Source organism: Lithobates pipiens, unplaced genomic scaffold, assembly GCF_037356315.1.
Source record: "Lithobates pipiens isolate NorthernLeopardFrog02 unplaced genomic scaffold, aLitPip1_a1.2 Scaffold_27, whole genome shotgun sequence".
Lineage (NCBI taxonomy): Eukaryota > Metazoa > Chordata > Amphibia > Anura > Ranidae > Lithobates > Lithobates pipiens.
In genome coordinates this window covers 219,172,718-219,192,427 of record NW_027507788.1, presented here as the reverse complement: position 1 = coordinate 219,192,427, position 19,710 = coordinate 219,172,718, and the positions used below count along the sequence as shown (strand labels likewise).

The window sequence follows — 19,710 nt, the reverse complement described above, 5'->3', positions numbered from 1 at the left end:
GGAAACTCTGATGTAAGGGGGCTGGTGATGGGACACTCTGATGTAAGGGGGCTGGTGATGGGACACTCTGATGTAAGGGGGCTGGTGATGGGACACTCTGATGTAAGGGGGCTGGTGATGGGACACTGATGTAAGTGGGTGCTGATGGGGCACTCTGAAGTAAGGTGGTGCTGATGGGACACTCTGATGTAAGGTGGTGCTGATGGGACACTCTGATGTAAGGTGGTGCTGATGGGACACTCTGATGTAAGGTGGTGCTGATGGGACACTCTGATGTAAGGTGGTGCTGATGGGACACTCTGATGTAAGGTGGTGCTGATGGGACACTCTGATGTAAGGTGGTGCTGATGGGACACTCTGATGTAAGGTGGTGCTGATGGGACACTCTCTTGTAAGGGGCTGGTGATGGGACATTCTGATGTAAGGGGGCTGGTAATGGGACACTCTGATGTAAGGGGGCTGGTAATGGGACACTCTGATGTAAGTGGGTGCTGATGGGACACTTAAAATGTAAGTGGGCCGGTCTGGATGAAGTCCAGGGCCAAATTCCTGTCCCAGTCCAGCCCTGCCTAGAATAGAACTCCACCATGAGTAATTGTACAGACGAACCTGGGGTGTACTAGCTTTTAAATATGATATGTCTTTGTGTAACAAATTTTTTTCTCTTTGTGTTATGTAAATTTGCTTTATTTTTTGTATTAAAATTTATATGAAATTCTCTTATATAATTTCTGATCTTTATGTATTTAATTTAGTACCGGTATAGTCCAACATTTCCTTTTGGTATTTTGGTTTGTGAATTGGTATAAGGAGAATTTGTACAGTTCCCTTCCCACTCCCACAACTTTCAAATTACCTTTCCCTCTCTTGAATTACTACTGGATGATGGTACATCGTATATCACAATTATCTTTTGTATTGAGGCTATACTTCAAAAAACTCTTCTGCTATAATTTTCGTTTATTTGGTAAACTATTCGTAATGTAGTAATTTAAACTTTTGTGAGATTGCCTTTTTCGTTGATTCGTACTTTCATAGGAAATAAAGAATAATAATCCTAGGCTTGCTCTTCTAATAAGTCCTGTTCTTACTCCAGTCCATTCCCTCAGTCACCGGACCCGACTCTGTCTCCTCCTCAACGCAATCTAAAAAGATTCAGGAATGCCCGTGTGACACAATAGGGATAAGCTGATTGGCTAAAGATATTACGTAAGATACATCACTCGCTAATACACTGTCCAATCAAAAGAACGATCCGGGAACACGGAATTACGAACATACATATTAAGATACCCTTACACTGTCCATTCAAAAGAATGATTTGAGAACGCGAACAAACGAAATTACGAAAAGATGAAGAAACAAAATTACGAACACACGAATGAAAATACGAACATACGAAATTGTGAACAAACAAAGGATTGAAAATATGAAATGCAAATCATTAGTTATAGATGTCATTTTCTTTCTTTTACTGTTTCGGAGTTTCGTATTTTCATAAGTTTGTCCGTTTGTAAGTTCGCATTTTCTCACGTTCGTTATTTTGCTTATTCGTAATTTTCGTATTTTGTTTTTTTCAGCTATGCGGATGCTTGAATTGATCAGAATGTATGAATACTAACAAATTCATATGAAAATCTATTCCAAACAAAACACAAATGTCTTATGCCGCGTACACACGACAGGACTTAAGTCCGGCAGACTTTCGACGGAGTTCTGACGGAGTTTCCGAATGAACGGACTTGGCCACACACAATCACACCAAAGTCCGACGGATTCGAACGTGATGACGTACGACTGGACTAGAATAAGGAAGTTCAAAGCCAGTAGCCAATAGCTGCCCTAGCGTCGGTTTTAGTCCGTCAGACTAGCAAACACACGAGCGGATTTCTGGGTCCGGCAGAGTTCTGTCGGAAAAATTTGAAACATGTTCCATTTCTAAAGTCTGTCAGACTTTTGCAAATCAAAAGTCCGCTGCAGCCCACACACGTTAGAATAGTCTGCCAGAATCATTCCGTCAGACTTTTGATGTTGAAAAGTCTGGTCGTGTGTACGCGGCATAAGCCCTTGTACACACGGGTCGGACATTCCGACAACAAAATCCGTTGGATTTTGTCCGAAACTTGTGTTGCATACACACGGTCGGACGAAGTTGTCGGAAAATCCGATCGTACGTAACGTGATGACGTTATTTCGTTACGACGGGACTACGTTCAGGCTAGTAGCCAATAGCTTTGGTCTAGGAATTTGATCTGAGCGTGCGTGGCACTTTGTCCGATCGGAATTCTCTAAACACAATAGGACAAAGTCCAATCGGATCATGTTGTCGGAAAGTTTTTTAACCCAGCTCTAAAACTTTGTCGGTCGGATATTCCGACGGAAACAGTCCGATGGAGCCCACACACGGTCGGATTATCCGACAATACGGTCCGATCGGACATTTTCCGTCTGAATGTCCGACCGTGTGTACAAGGGCTAAGATTTATTGAACACTATTACCTCTGCTCCTTTACCAGTCTCGATGTCTGTTTGCCTGCTGGGTTTGGTAGAGGCTACTGTTCCTACAGTGTCTGAGCGAGTGTTTGCTAATACAACGTTATTCTATGCAAGAAAAGCCATTGCAATGCACTGGAAGAAACCTCCCCCTCCTACACTTCTATATTGGAAACAATTGATAAATAATAACCTCCCATTGTATAGCGACACCTATATCAATAGGGGTTGCCCTAGTAAATATGATAAAGTCTGATCAAAGTGGCTGGACACCGTACACGGCATCTACTGCCGATGGGGGTTATTAAAGGGGCTGTAAAACTTTGTGTTATTTTTTTCACTTTAATGCATCCTATGCATTAAGGTGAAAAAACACCTGGCATTCGCCGCCCCCCCCCCCCCCCCCATTTTACTTACCTGAGCTCTGGAATTTCACCTGGCGGAGACATGCTCTTCCTTTGCCCGGGGTTCTCGGCTCTTGATTGGATGGATTGATAGCAGCGCAGCTCCCTGTCTCCCCACAGTTACTCAGCTGTTGATGATATCCTGCTCGTCAGTCCTGCCTACTTAAGCCGTCCAGTCCAGAGGAGCTCTGCCTTCGCCTTGGTCAACATCACAGAGACTATCTCCTGCGTTCCTGTTCAAGACTTGCTTTGCTGACATCCCTTCTGGCTCCAGATCCTGCTTGCTGTTCCACTACATTGATCCCTGACTTCTGGCTTGGCTGACTATCCGTTCCGGTTACTGAACTTTTGGCTACGTTTGTTCTTTTTACTTTTTTTTATTAAACATGTGTGATTGAACTGTACTTCTGTTTCTGCCTGATTTCATGGTTTCCGACAGAGGAGGAGCCGTGAGAGCCGCTGGGGGAACCTAGATGTCGGTGTTTGGGGCCACTCCACCACGAACTGCACAGTGGAGGTAAGTATAACATGTCTGCTATTTAAAAAAAAAAAAAAAAAAAAGAGTGAACCTTTACAATCACTTTAATTATAATATGGGTGTTTCTGTATAAGCGATGTTTGGAGCCACTGGCGATGGAAGGGATAATTATTCACCTTCTTTCTTTTTCTTTTTTTTTTGGATAATTATTATACCCCTTCAGGATGTTTCTATATTGCTCTGTTATTTAGAATTTTTATTTTTGAATTGATAGCTGCTGTGCAAGGTGATTGGGTTTTCGATTTTGTATTTATGTATTTTAGGTTCAATGTGTATGATTTGTTTTGTTTTGTTCTGTTCTGTCTGCTTGTTTGTTGGGGAAACTAAATAAAAAGATTGATAAAATATCCTTTTTGTAGTGTGAGGGTATCAGAAGCAGACATGCAGATTGAGAGTTGCTGGTTGCGTTCGTTTAGGTGTAGCAGACGCCATCGTCCCACCTCTGCAGACAAAGGATTCAATTTAAAAAAAGAAGCGTAGCCCTAAATTATACTGCCGGGGACATATTTTATTTTTATTTTTTCATTTCATGTTAACTACTTGCCGCCCGCCATATAGCTATATGACGTCGGCAAAGTGGTTGCAATATCCTGACCGGACGTCATATGACGTTGCCAGGATATCAAGCCGCCTCGTGGCGATCGTTGTTGCGGAGTGTCAGTCTGAAACACTGCAAGTCCGATCTCGGTAAAGAGCCTCTGACGGAGACTCTTTACCACGTGATCAGCCGCATCCAATCACGACTGATCACAATGTAAACGGGAAGAGGCGCTGATCGGCTTTTCCTCACTTGCGTCTGTCAGATGTGAGTAGAGGAGAGACGATTGGCTACTCCTCTGGCGGGGGGTGGGGGGGTCTGTGCTGATTGATTATGAGTGTAGCCCCCCCACCCGAGGGTGCCCACACTGGACCACCAGGAATGCCACCCTAGACCACCAGGATGCTGATCAGTGCCCACAATGGGCATCACTGATTGGCAGGCTGATTGGCATCCATCGGTACCATCCAATAGTGTACATCACTGCCACCTATCAGTGCTCATTCATGCCCATCCGTGCCACCTATCAGTGCCCATCTGTGCCACCTATTGTAGCCCATCTGTGCCACCTTTCATTGCCTATTCATGCCACCTATCAGTGCCCATCTGTTCTGCCTTTTAGTGCCCAGTGTCTCCTATGTGTACTCATCAGTGCTGCATATCAGTGCCACCTATCAGTGCCCATCCGTACCACCTATTGTAGCCCATCTGTGCCACCTTTCAGTGCCTATTCGTGCCACCTATCAGTGCCCATCTGTGCTGCCTTTCAGTGCCCAGTGTCTCCTATGTGTACTCATCAGTGCTGCATATCAGTGCCACTTATCAGTGCCCATCTGTGCCACCTATTGTAGCCCATCTGTGCCACCTTTCAGTGCCTATTTGTGCCACCTATCAGTGTCCATCTGTGCCGCCTTTCAGTGCCCAGCGTCTCCTATGTGTACTCATCAGTGCTGCATATCAGTGCCCACCTATCAGTGCCGCATATTAGTGCCCATCATCAGTGCCACCTCATTGGTGCCACCTCATCATTGCCAATCAGTGCCGCCTTATCTGTGCCCATCAGTGCAGCCCCATCAGTGCCCATCAGTGAAGGAGAAAACCTACTTATTGACAAAGTTTTGTAACAAAAACAAAAAAACATTTTATTTTCAAAAGTTTCGGTCTTTTTTTTTTTATTAGTTTAGCAGAAAAATAAAAATCCCAGAGTTGATCAAATACCACCAAAAGAAAGCTCTATTTGTGGGAACAAAATGATAAAAATGTCATATGAGTACAGTGTAGAATGACCGCGTAATTGTCATTCAAAGTGCGACAGCGCTGAAAGCTGAAAATTGGGCAGAAAGGTGTATAATTGCCCCCCCCCCCCCCGGTATTGAAGTGGTATTGAAGAATTTAAAAAAAAAAAAAAGCAGTTGCCCCCATATGCAGTCATTTGAAACCAAAGCATATCAACCCAACATACATTGTGCAATACAGACAATAAAGAAAAAAACGAATAATAAAGACGTCCTAAAAGACATCACTGCGGATCCAATATTCTTTTTTTTTTCTTCATTTCCTCCAAATTTCGCTCATGTAGCTTTTCATGATTTTTTTTTTTTTTTTTTTTATTTGACTTTCTTTCGCAGTAATCTCTGCCATCGCAGCCTTTTATTTTCATCGCCTTTGTTACATTGAACAATGTCTTCTTCTACATCCTCATTCATCTTTATTGGTTAATATTCCTGAAATACCCCCTTTCCCCCGTGATTGACAATTGCTCCTCAATGTTCTCTGGTGGCTTCATTGTAATAGTGAAGACGGAGAAGAATTACATCTAATGTGAAGGATGGGATCCTCCTCCTCCTCCTCCTCCTCCTCCTCTATGCAACTTGGTTAAAGCGATTGTGGGGGTTTTTTTTTTTCTTTAAACTGAACCCTCGGAGGGCGCATTGAACGCAATAACATAATAATGGGGCATTTTCATGAAGAGAGGGAAACGGTGGAGAATAGAAATCTAGAAGTGATGGGGGGAGGGGGGGTACTGGTTACCTGAAGGGAGGGCGGCATTTTATTTGACCTTTTTTAGTTCTTATAGCCTAATTCTATCTTCAAAAAAAAAAAAGCCCCCCCCCCCCCCCCACAACTTCCTGAGTTTTCTTTCAATCCTCCACCACATACCTGAAAATCGCCTTCCAAGTGTCGCTCACATGACCTCTAACTCCAGCGGCATGGAGATCGGAGTAGAACAGCGCACACACATCACATACACTATATCATCAAAAGTATTGGGACACCTGCTTTACACACACATGAACTTTAAGCCCTTGTACACACGGTCGGAGAATCCGTCGGAATGTGTCCTATCGGACCGCGTCGTTGGATAATCTGACTGTGTGTGGTCTGCATCGGACTGATTCCGTCGGAATATCCGTCAGACCCAATTTTCCAACATGTTGGAAATATTTTCCGACCAACTGGTTCGATCGGACATACTCCGGTCATGTGTAGAGAATTTTGATCGGACCAAGTGCCACGCATGCTCAAATCAAATTCCTACATCAAAGCTATTGGCTACTAGCCTGAACGTAGTCCCATCGTAACAAAATAACGTCATCACGTTCTGAAAGATCTGATTTTTCGCCAACTTTGTCCGACCGTGTGTATGCAACAGTTTCGACAAAAACCCGACGGGCAAAATCCGACGGATTTGGTTGTGGAAATCTCCGACTGCGTGTACAGGGGCTTAAAGGGGCGTTCCGGCCGCGATTGTTTTTTTTTTTTTTTTTTTAAGTCAGCAGCTACAAACACTGTAGAGCTGCTGACTTTTAACAAGGACACTTACCTGTCCAGCGAGCCCGCAATGTTGGCCGCCCCGAGGCCGATTCCTCCATTGGATCGCCTGCCGGCGCCTCCATCCTAACGAAGGGAAACAGGCAGTGGTGCCTTGCGGCTTCACCGCCCGTTTCCTACTGCGCATGCGCGAGTCACGCGGCTCTTTGTGAATGGCCCCATTGTGTTCTTGGACGCGCACATGTCCCTGAAGGCAACGGGGGCCGCTCGCCGAGGAGGAGGAATTGAAGAAACAGCGCAGCGGAATAGGAAGAGGCAGATTAGGAAGACTGCCTAGCAACAGGGGTTTCTGGTAAGTTGAAAAAAAAATATTTTTTATTTTTTATTTTTCTTTAAGAATATTAATGACATTTTTTATTTTAGGGTGGCCCTCCACTTTAATGGCATCCCAGTCTTAGTCCGTAGGATTCATTATTTAGTTGGCCCACCCTTTGCAGCTATAACAGCTTCAACTCTTCTGGGAAGGCCGTCCACAAGGTTTAGGAGGGTGTCTATGGGAATGTTTGACCATTCTTCCAGAAGTACATATGTAAGGTCAGGCACTGATGTTGGACGAGAAGGCCTGGCTTCCAGTCTCAGCTTTAATTCATCTCAAAGGTTTTCTATCGGGTTGAGGTGCAGGCCAGTCAAGTTCCTCCACCCCAAACTCACTCATCAATGTCTTTATGGCTTTGTGCACTGGCGTGCAGTCATGTTGGAACAGTTGTGCAATTCAAGTCCATGTAAAGGCAAGTGTCCCAATACTTTTGACAATATAGTGTATATAGCGTTTACCCCCGAAGGAGCCACTGTTTTTTTGGGTACCCTGTTCCCTGCACCCAAGACTCTCTAAGCCCTTGTACACACGGTCGGAGATTCCGTCGGAATGTGTCCTATCGGACTGTTTTGTCGGATAATCTGACTGTGTGTGGTCTGCATCGGACTGTTTCCGTCGGAATATCCGTTGGACCCAATTTTCCAACTTGTTGGAAATATTTTCCGACAAACTGGTCCGATCGGACATACTCCGATCATGTGTAGAGGATTCCGATCGGACAAAGTGCCACGCATGCTCAGATCAAATTCCTACACCAAAGCTATTGGCTACTAGCCTGAATGTAGTCCCGTCGTAACGAAATAACGTCATCACGTTCTGAACGATCGGATTTTCCGACAACTTGGTCCGACCGTGTGTATGCAACAGTTTGCGGACAAGATCCGTCGGACAAAATCCAACGGATTTGGTTGGCAGAATGTCCGACCGTGTGTACAGGGGCTTAGAAGCACCGCGCTCTCCCACACACCTGGGCTTAACAGGGGATTTACAGTACACCAATCAGCCATAGCTTTATGACCACCCAACTAATATTGTGTGGGCCCCACTTTTGCCTCCAAAACAGCCCCAACCCATTAAGGCATGGACTCTGCTAGACCTCTGAAGGTATGCTTTGGTATATGGCACCAAGCCATCAGTAGTAGATCCTTTCAGCCCTGTAAGTTGGGAGGTGAAGCCTCCATGGATCAACATTCGATTGAGTGAGATCACCACCTTGAACCATTTTTGCAGTGTGGCACGGTGCATTATCCTGCTGCCATCAGGGAGTGCCGTTTCCATGAAGGGGTGTACTTGGTCCCCGACAATGTTTAGGTGGGTTATCGAGTCCAGTAATATCCACAAGAATGGGAGGAGCCAAGGCTTCCCAGCAAAACATTGCCCAAAGCATCACACTGCCTCTGCAGGCTTGTCTTCTTCTCATACTGCATCCTGTTGTCATCTATTGCCCAGGTTAGTGATGCACCCAGCCACGTTCTGTGCTGGGACCAATCCTATTTAATTTGTTCATAAACGACCTGGAGGATGAGGATGGGGGAAACAGTCCAATCTCTGTATTTGCGGATGATACTAAGCTAAGCAGGGCAATAACTTCTCCGCAGGATGTGGAAACCTTGCAAGAAGATCTGAACAAATTAAAGGGGTGGACAACTACACGGGAAATGAGGTTCAATGTGGAAAAATGTAAAATAATGCATTTGGGTGGCAAAAATCTGAATGCAATCTATAGACTGGGGGGAGAACCTCTGAGGGGGATCTAGGATGGAGAAGGACCCGGGGGTCCTAGTAGATGATGGGCTCAGCAATGCCAAGCTGCTGCTAACAAAGCAAACAGGATATTGGCATTAAAAAATGGATCAACTCCAGAGATAAAACGATAATTCTCCCCTCTACAAGACTCTGGTCCAGCCGCACCTGGAGTATACTGTCCAGTTCTGGGCACCAGTCCTCAGGAAGGATGTACTGGAAATGGAGCGACTACAAAGAAGGGCAACAAAGCTAATAAAGGGTCTGGAGGATATTAGTTATGAGGAAAGGTTGTGAGCTCTGAACTTATTCTCTCTGGAGAAGAGATGCCTGAGAGGGGATATGATTTCATTATATAAATACCGGACTGGTGACCCCACAATATATAAATACCGGACTGGTGACCCACAATAGGGAGAAAAGGGAGTTTAACAAGACTTGAGGCCACTCATTAAAATTTGAAGAAAAGAGGTTTAACCTTAAACTACGTAGAGGGTTCTTTACTGTAAGTGCGGCAAGGATGTGGAATTCCCTTCCACAGGCGGTGGTCTCAGCGGGGGGCATCGATAGTTTCAAGAAACCTGAACGACCACAACATACAGGGATATACAATGTAATACTGACATAGAATCACACATATAGGTTGGACTTGATGGACTTGTGTCTTTTTTCAGCCTCACCTACTATGTAAAATTACTCTAAAAAGATGATTATGGTACAAAGCATTGCAAAGTATCTACAAATTAAATTTTATTTTATTTTTTTCAATTTTGTGTTTTTTTTCAAAATGGGAAATGTGTAAATAAACACTCACCGGCTACTTTATTAGGTACACCTTGAAAGGAAATAGTAGGTATTCTGGACGACCACCCTACTATAGGTACACCAACAGGGCCCTCAGATCTCTGGAGACACCAAATGAAACGAGAGGCAGGTTGTGCATTCATAAGATGTCTGGTTTTATTAGGTGCGTATACAGCTTATTTATGGTGAAGAGCCCTCTGACCGATACGGACAAGGATGATAGACAAGGACAACATAAACTCGCTACCTGAAATGGACCTGAAAGTGTGCCCTGGTCTAACGTACGGTATACCAAAATAAGGGGGCATACCCTAAAATGAAATGAATATGAAATGGGTGAAATGAGTACTCATATGAGGAGTATGCTAGAGTGAAGGCCTGATAAAAGGGGACGGGTGGGCGGGTATCGCGCACCGGAACCGACGAGGAAGATGGGCGGACGGCAGGTTATATACACCACCGGGCTCCTCCCATAATTTCAGGCCACCATACTGGCCTTTCTATTTATGGTGAAGAGCCCTCTGACCGATACGGACAAGGATGATAGACAAGGACAACATAAACTCGCTACCTGAAATGGACCTGAAAGTGTGCCCTGGTCTAACGTACGGTATACCAAAATAAGGGGGCAAAACACTCAGGTAGGGGATGCATTTTATTGAACCAAGATTGTTACTGGGTAAGTTTGACAAAGGCCTGAGCCATCTCAACTTGCGGATTGGGTACATAACGGGCAAAACAGGAGGACTTCCATCTACCCAACTTTTTGATAACGTGGACCGGGACCCCTTGGCGGGAGGCCGTTGAAGCTGCCCCGATGCGAAACGAATGTCCTGAGTAGTGCGCAGGATTGAGGTGAAGGATGCCCAGGAGTATCCTGACATGCTCCATGAACTGGGCTGCGTTGAGAGGTTTGGAGTGAAAGGGGAGAAGTGGGCCAGTCCCTGGTTGATCGGCCAAAAGGGTCAGCAAGCGGGTGAGGACAGCGACCGGACACCAGCGGTTGTGGGTCTTATAGAGATGTATGTCCGTACCTGGGCCAAGCTGCTGTGTCTTTGAGACCGCTAAATGTAGGATGAAATGGTCCTCAAACCTTACTAGATGGTGTTTGCACAGCATACGTGCCGAGGGGCTACTGCAGGTAAACTCGCCTGGCCGCAAGAAGCCGTAGAAGGCCAGGTGTATGGCTGCTTGCAGGACGACACTGACATGGAGACCGAAAGGTGAGGAGGCCAGAATGTCTGACATGTCCCTGAATACTTCGCCCGTGATAGGCAGCCGTTTGATGCTGGAAACCGGCCGACGTTTCTGAATGCCGCGCATGAGTGCCCGGACGGCGTGACAGGTGAATAAGGAGGGCTTAGTAGGGTCCTGGAGGGACGTGAAGTGTTGTACCCCGGCCAAGTACAATCGGATTGTGTTGAACGATAATGCCAAGTCCGAATGGCAGTAGGAAAGGAAGGCAAGGACTTGCTTGACCCGGGAGGTCTCTGTATTGTGGGATGATATGAAGCGAGTAAAGGCCCTCCAGGCCGACTGATAGGCCTTGCGGGTATTGTCTGAGAGGGAGTGATCAATAAGTTGAGTCGCTGCTGACAAGTGCGGGGCTAATCCAATGTCAGTTGAGACCAGTCCGGGATAGCTGCAGAAGTTGGTCCGGCTCCGGGTACCTGATCAAAAAACGAAACAAAGTTAAAGCGGGAGAGGGCATCCGCCGCCTGATTAAATTTGCCGGGGACAAAAGAACAATGAAGGTTGAACTGAAACAATAATGAGAGCTGGGTCAGTCGCCGCAGGAAGGACATAATCTGTAGAGACCTGGACCTGCCTTTATTGACAATCTCCGCAGTGGCCAGGTTATCTGTAGAAAAGACCACCGTCTGGCCTGACCAGCTGCGGCCCCAGGTGTGTGCAGCGGCTACAATGGGATATAGCTCAAACAGGGAGGACGTCTCAGTGAAGCCAGGAATAGCCAGTATCTGTGGAGGCCAGGGGGCTGCGAGCCAGAGGTTGCCAAAAATAGCCGCAAAGCCCGTGGAGGCCGCTGCGTCGGTCACCACCCGAGGTGAAAGGGCGGACACGGAGGGGACGAACAGGGACACTCCGTTCCAGGAGGACAGGAATTCCTCCCACATGGCTAGGTCTGCAATAGCCGCGGAATCCAGGTTGAGTACTTGCTCCGGGTCCTGAGAGTGGGATAATAAGGCCAGCAGGCGTGACACGAACGAGCGCCCCTGGGGGATGATGCGCATAGCAAAATTGAGCATACCAAGGAGGGACTGGAGCTGTCTCTTGGTACAAGTCCTGGCATGAGTAAAGTCCCTCAGGACCGTCCTGATGCGGGTCAGTTTATCCGGGGGAAGGCTGGCCTGCATGGTGTTAGTGTCTAGGCTGACCCCGAGAAAGGTGATAGCCTGCGACGGACCCTCCACCTTGTGCTCCGCAATGGGGACATTAAGGTTACTGAAGACTCCCCTCAACTTAGCCAGATCTTGTGGGGGAGAGCCGGGCGGCTCTATCAGCAGGAAGTCATCCAGATAATGAATGACTTCCCGACACTGGGCTACATGTAACAAGATCCAAGCAAGAGCCTGTGCGAAGGTGTCGAAGAGCCAAGGACTACTCTTGGACCCGAACGTGAGCTTAGTGGCAAAGTAGTACTGCTGCCTCCACTTGATTCCATGCCAGCACCAGAGGGAAGGATGGATAGGAAGAAGTTTAAAAGCATTTGAGATGTCGGCCTTGGAGAGCCAGGTACCTGTGCCTGTCTTAAGAATGGCCTGGATGGCCATGTCTACTGATGCATATTTAAGGGAGAACTCCTCAGAGGGAATAAGGGAATTGAGACTGGGGACCGTAGAGGAATGAGGCGCTGACAAATCATAAACCAATCTGAGTTTATTAGAGAACTTGCCCTTGACAAGCCCAATAGGGCTGACTCGCCAGGTGACGAATGGGGGCTGTACGAAAGGGCCGATGACAAAGTCCTGATCTAGTTCAGATTGCAGCAGTTGGTCGATGGCTAGCTCATCCGTGGCTGCTGAGCGGAGGTTCTGGCACTCGTGTGTGACGTGAGGGAGAGAGATGAGTCCAGTGTGAAAGCCTTCCGTGAAGCCCTGGACGAGGAAGGTGGACAGTGAGGGGGTAGGGTGGCTGGATAGGTAGACGCTAAGCCACGACACATTGAGCCGGCTTAGTCAGGACCTTTTGAGCTGCTTGATCTCGCACATGAGCCGGGGGTGAGCTCTATGACATTGGGTGCACACATGGAGCAGCCTACACTGGCTGAAATTACACGACCCACTGTTATAATTATTGCAGATCGAAGCACCGCCCATGGTCTTAACTGGGCGCCCTAGCTTATCGGTCTGTGGCGGGCGAGCTGGCACTTGCAGGCCCTGAGCGGCCCCCGAGGTAGATGGGCCGACGAAGGGCGGGGCTGCCACTGAGGTAGCGCACCAGGCCGCAGTATGTGTTGCTGACTGGCAGATTGTACACAGAGGGGACCGAAGCCCCGCGAAGTGGCGGCAGAACAGTTCTGTGTCCATGGTGCTCCAATCCGTAGGGGTCTGGAACTGGGAAAGCCTGGCGGCTGCTTTAGCGGAGAAGGATCGGTGGTAGTCATAAAAAGAAGATCCGCCGTATTTGTAGCCCAGGTCAACTACCACATGGAGGTACCGATCCAGCTCCTCCCTCCTGCCAGGGGAGGCTGAGCAAATGATGTCCCTCATCATGCCAAAAGCTAAGGTAAACTCAGTAACTGAGAGCTTCCTATCTAATCTGGGGTCCTTAGCTTTGAGGACCACTGATACGTCCCCCCAAGTATAGGCCTTATTCTCCGCCAGCTCATGAATTGAGATCAGCAGGGAAGCCAAATTGACGTCCTTTCCCTCTAAGATGTCCTTCCTGATGTTTGCTGACACCATATGAGATGGGTACACTATTGGTGCAGCTCCGGGGATACCTGCAGGAGGGCTCACAACTGGTAGGGATGCTGGTACAGGCGGGGAAACAGAGGGTTGGGTCTCGAGGAGGGCTACTCGGCCCTGCAGATCTGTCATCGAGGTCGTGATGGATGACACCAGGGTGTGGAGCTGGGAGATAGAAGAGGCGATGGAGCCTAAGGAGGCCTGCTGAGTAGAAGCCTCCACCGCCGCGGGAGGAGGAAACAGGAGCCGGAAAAGCTCTGCCTTTCTGGCTGTTGCTGGAAAGGGGACACCCCTGCGTCTCAGCTCGGCTGTTAGCCTGGGAATGGTCCAAGCTCTGAAGGCCCTTTGGCTGCCATTCTCTGAACCGGATGGAGACAATGGAGCCGTGAGGTCCTCGCTGCCGGCCTGGGACATGGTGGCGGAAATTGGGTCTGACGAGGCCACAAGCCCTCTGATGCGAGTCTTTCTCCTAATACGGACCTATAAGGGGTGACATGGATTACAACTGGTTGGAGACTCCTAAAGAAATACCTGTTTCAAAGAAGGCAGCTTTGCTGAAGGGCGTTTCCCCGCTAGATGATTATGCTTACCTAAGAAGGCACCGTCTGACCAGGTGCAGGCTGGACCTACTGAACTCGACTGACCTGAGGAGATGAAGGTGAAGTTTGTTTGAGACTCCCACCTGACGAAGGCTAGCTAACAGTGGAAGTGAGACGTCACACACGAGATAAACGACACCAAAGAAGGAAATAAATTTTTCCTCTTTCCCACCCCCCTGAATCGCCCCCCCCCCCCTTTTTTTTTTTTTTTTCCCTTTTTTTTTTTTCCCTTCCCCCCCTTTTTTTTTTTTTTTTTTTTTAGTGAAATGAGGCTGATGAGCAAGGCCCCCCGATAAGAATCCAACGTTGAAGAATCAACTGGACTAGAAGCGGGAAGTAATACGTGACCGTGAAATGAGTGAATCTGCCATGACAGAGATCCGAATCGCCATGCCACAAACTTGCGACCGAGCACGAAACGGAACCTGGAGCATGTACTGAAATGAGGCCATTCCTGGGGCACGCTGGAACGAATTTGGTCCATGAACATGACTATTCGTACCGGAACGTGATAGGTGAAATGAAATGAAACCCATGACAAAGACTGGAATCAGACGACGAGCCCATGCACCTAACAAATGAATCCCGTCTTTGCAGCATGTACTGAAATGAGGCGTAGCAGCTGGGCACACCGGAACGAATCGGTGCATCAAATAAATGCAACGAGATTCGAATCGGAGTGTAATAAGTGACAGAAATGATATCCCATGACAGAGACAAGATTCAACGACTGGACTGACGGTAGCAAATAATGAATCCGTCTCTGGCGCATGTACTGAAATGAGGCGTAGCAGCTGGGCACGCCAGAACGAATCGGTGCATAGTAACATGCGACAGGATTCGAATTGGAGTGTAATAAGTGACAGAAATGATATCCCATGACAGAGACAAGATTCAACGAGTGGACCGATGGTAGCAAATAATGAATCCGTCTCTGGCGCATGTACTGAAATGAGGCCATTCCTGGGGCACGCCGGGACGAATTGGTCCATGAACATGACTATTCGTACCGGAACGTGATAGGTGAAATGAAATGAAACCCATGACAAAGACTGGAATCAGAAGACGAGCCCATGCACCTAACAAATGAATCCCGTCTTTGGAGCATGTACTGAAATGAGGCGTAGCAGCTGGGCGCACCAGGACGAATCGGTGCATAGAGGAATGCGACAGGATTCGAATTGGAGCGTAATAAGTGACAGAAATGATATGCCATGACAAAGACAAGAATCAGGGACCGAGCGTGAACCTGCAAGTGATTCAGTCTCTGGAGCATGTACAGAAATGAGGCCGAACCCTGGGGCACTTCAAAGCGAATCGGTGCACCAGCAGTGCGACAGGATTCGCGACGGAGCGCGACTAGTGACAGAAATGATATTGGAGCAGCAGAAATGACTGGGACTGAAATGTTTGAACGAGGTGAAATGAGACACATAACATAATTGCAAGAAATGAAGAGACACATTCGAACTGGAGCAGAGCAAGCGAAACGTGCGGACTGATTGCCTTGTCGTAACAAGCAGTCGGCTGTGGGTCGAACGATTCGACCGCTACAATAGAAATGCACGGGCAGTCGAACGGTTTCGAATGCCGTAGCTGCGAATGAATCGCCTGACGTGGCGTAATCGAACGTGTCGAATGATGACAACGCCTACGTCGAAAGTAGCATACAGTGACAAGCGTACGAGGCCACCGAAACATTCGATATGACAGAACAGAGCGGCTCGTTCGTACAAGCAAAATAACGGTACATCGAAAACGTAATGAAAAGAGGGTGCCGAAGCCCTACCTGCGACAGCCGGCCCGAGCGACAAATTCGATGGGTATAACGACGACGAATCTGCGGACGCTGATGGACGAGACGGGATTGTCAAATTGAAGACGAAAACGCGGGAACCGCCGAACAGGCTCGCTGCGTCTGATCTGGATAGTCGGCCCTTGATATCTGACGTATCAGGTATCGCGCACCGGAACCGACGAGGAAGATGGGCGGACGGCAGGTTATATACACCACCGGGCTCCTCCCATAATTTCAGGCCACCATACTGGCCTTTCTATATATGGTTCAACTTATCAATAGAAAGAGGGGAGGGGGGAGAGGTTATTAGATGATGTATTTGTATAGATATATATATATATATATATATATATGGTTATATGGTTATACAAGTCAGTGACCCTTAAGACACACGATCATGAGTTAACACGGGTCAACAGACCATCTGGTTATGAGTCATAAGTCATGCATCTTGTCTCATGGCCTACAGAACAGAAAACAAGAAAAAGACAAACTGAACCATAATGATATATATATATATATATATAGCGTACAGTGCTGTGCAAGCTTTTTTCTGCACATTCTTTCGTAACTGCAGATTTAAGCTAAAACAACAAGATCTTGTATACTGAAATAGCAAAGCATAACAAAATGGAGTCGCAATGGTTTGGGCATATTATTACACACCTGTACAATCGCTTGGCACAAATTGCTAATCGGCCAATCACATGGCAGCAACTTGCTGAAGTTCAGACAGAGCATCAGGATGGGAAAGAAAGAGGATTGAAGTGACTTTGAACGTGACATGGTTGTTAGTACCAGACTGGCCGGTCTGAGGATTACAGAGAATGGTGGGAAAAAGAGAAAATATCCAGTGAGTGGAAGTTGTGTGGAGGAAAATGCCTTGTTGATGTCAGAGGAGAATGGGCAGTCTGTCACAAGACCTAATAAAGGGAGTGCAACCTATTACGCTATTACGAGCAAGGTGGACCTAATAAAGGGGGTCCAACCCGCTACTAGCAAGGTAGACCTAATAAAGGGGGTCCAACCCGCTACTAGCAAGGTGGACCTAATAAAGGGGGTCCAACCCGCTACTAGCAAGGTGGACCTCATAAAGGGGGTCCAACCTGCTACTAGTAAGGTGGACTTAATAAAGGGAGTCCAACCCACTACTAGCAAGGGGGACCTAATAAAGTGGTCGGGGAGTGTATGTTACATGTGTAAAAATATTAACAAACAAAACAAACATAAAACTGTAACCACTTTGCGCCCGCCCTATAGCCGAAATACGGTTGCAGAGCGGACGCTAACTGCCGGGAGGCCGTTCCTGAACGGCCTCCTGTTAACTTCCGCAATGCACGCTCCCGCGAGCGCGCATCGGGAAAGTTCTGTGCTGGCCGTGTCCCTCGGACACAGCCAGTCACAGATCGCTGTAAACGGCCAATCACAGCGGCCGTTTACAGCACGATCGGCGTGTCCAATGTGAGATGATCTCATATGTAAACATATGAGATCATCTCTCAGCGCCGCTCTCCCTCCTCACACAGACAGCGTGTGAGAAGGGAGAGATCAACGGCTGCAGCAGCCGTAAGTTAAAAAAAAAAAAGGAAAAAAAAGTGCCATCCTCCCCCAGTGCCATCCGCCCCAGTGCCATCCTCCCCCAGTGTCATCCGCCCCAGTGCCATCCTCCCCCAGTGTCATCCGCCCCAGTGCCATCCGCCCCAGTGCCATCCTCCCCCAGTGCCATCCGCCCCAGTGCCATCCTCGCCCAGTGCAATCCTTGCCCCAGTGCCATCCTCACCAGTGCCATCCTCCCCAGAGCCACCTGCCCCCAGTGCCACCTGTTAGTGCTATCTGTTCCCAGTGCCACCTGTTAGTGCTATCTGTCCCCAGTGCCACCTGTTGTCAGTGCCATTTGTCCCCAGTGCCATCTGTCATCAGTGTCACGTATAAGTGCCATCTGTCATCAGTGCCATGTGTCATCAGTGCCACATAGTGCCATCTGTCATCAGTGGCACATATTAGTGCCATCTGTCATCAGTTCCACGTATCAGTGCCATTTGTCATCAGTGCCACCTGTCATTGTCATGTGCCATCTGTTGTCAGTGTCACGTGTCATCAATGCCACTTATCAGTGCCATCTGTCATCAGTGTCACGCGTCATCGGTGCCACGTATTAGTGCCACGTATTAGTGCCATCTGTCATCAGTGCCACGTATTAGTGCATCTTTCTTCAGTGCCACGTATTAGTGCCACGTGTCATCAGTGCCATGTATAAGTGCCATCTGTCATCAGGGGCACGTATAAGTGCCATCTGTCATCAGTGCCACATGTCATCAGTGCCACGTATCAGTGCCATCTGTCATCAGTGTCACGTGTCATTGTCCTGGTGCTCCAGGGCCTTCAAAAGTGTAATAGGTAGTCAACAAGTTAGATGTGTAATTTATGCTCCTAGAACACGTGACGGCGCTCCTTGCATGTTGGGCCTCTCTATGTGGCCAGGCTGTGAAAAAGTCCCACACATGTGGTATCTTAATACTCAGGAGGAGTAGCAGAATTTTTTTGGGGGGTGTCATTTGTGGTATACACATGCCACGTGAGAGAAATAACCTATTACAATGACAATTTTGTGGGGGAAAAAAAATCTTAATTTTGCAAAGAATTGTGGGAAAAAATGACAACATCAAAAAGCTCACCATGCCTCTTAGTAAATACCTTGGAATGTCTACTTTCCAAAAAGGGGTCATTTGGGGGGTATTTGTACTTTCCTGACTTGTTCGGGTCACAAGAAGCGAGATAGGCCACCAGTACATCAGGTGTGATCAATTTTGTGCGATTCGCACCACAGCTTGTAGACTCTCTAACTTTCACAAAGACCAAATAATATCCACTAATTTGGGTTATTTTTACCAAAGATATGTAGCCGTATAAATTGTGGCCAAAATTTATGACGAAAAATTAATAATTTGCATAATTTTGTCACAGAAACAAAGAAATATGCGTTTTTTTCCAAATTTTCAGTCTTTTTTCATTTATAGCGCAAAAAGTAAAAACCGCAGAGGTGATCAAATACCACCAAAAGAAAGCTCTATTTGTGGGGAAAAAAGGACAAAAAATTCATTTGGGTACAGTGTTGCATGACTGAGTAATTGTCATTCAAAGTGTGAGAGCACCGAAAGCTGAAAATTGGTCTGGGCAGGAAGGGTGTTTAAGTGCCCAGTAAGCAAGTGGTTAAATATGAATTAACTATTCATAAAATAAAATAAAAATAAAAAATACAGCAGGAAAATAATAATTGAATAGAGAATGAGACTAAGTGAGTTACTTTGGGCTGATTGGTGTAGGCAAAGGGTTAAAGTGATTGTAAAGGAAATCATTTTATTTTGTAAAAAAAAAAAAAAAACATGTTATACTTACCTGCTTTATAATGGTTTTGCACAGAGCAGCCCCCAATCCTTCTCTTCTAGGGTCCCCTGACGGCACTCTACACCCCTCCCCCTTGCCGAGTACCCCCATAGCAAGCCACTTGCTGTGGTGACACTCGTGCATGCTCGCTCCTGAGCTGTGCTCTTTGCGTCAATAAGACACAGAGAGCGCGGCTCAGCCCCGCCTCACTGGCTGTGATTGACAGCAGCGGGAGCCAATGGCTCCTGCTGTTGCATGTCAGCCAATCAGGAGGGAGAGACCTGGGAGAGCTTCAGGACTGGTGCACGTCGCTGGTTCGAGATTGGGCTTAG

General features: G+C 47.3%; 1 protein-coding gene across 1 annotated transcript in view; it reads left to right on the top strand.

The window, feature by feature from the left end:
- The first annotated feature begins 3,370 nt into the window (after positions 1–3,370).
- LOC143933022 (uncharacterized) overlaps positions 3,371–19,710 on the top strand; it is a 169,602-nt gene continuing 153,262 nt past the window's right edge. The window contains exon 1 of the mRNA XM_077455938.1: positions 3,371–3,414. Coding sequence (XP_077312064.1) covers positions 3,371–3,414 — 44 coding nt within the window. The remainder of the gene's footprint in view (positions 3,415–19,710) is intronic.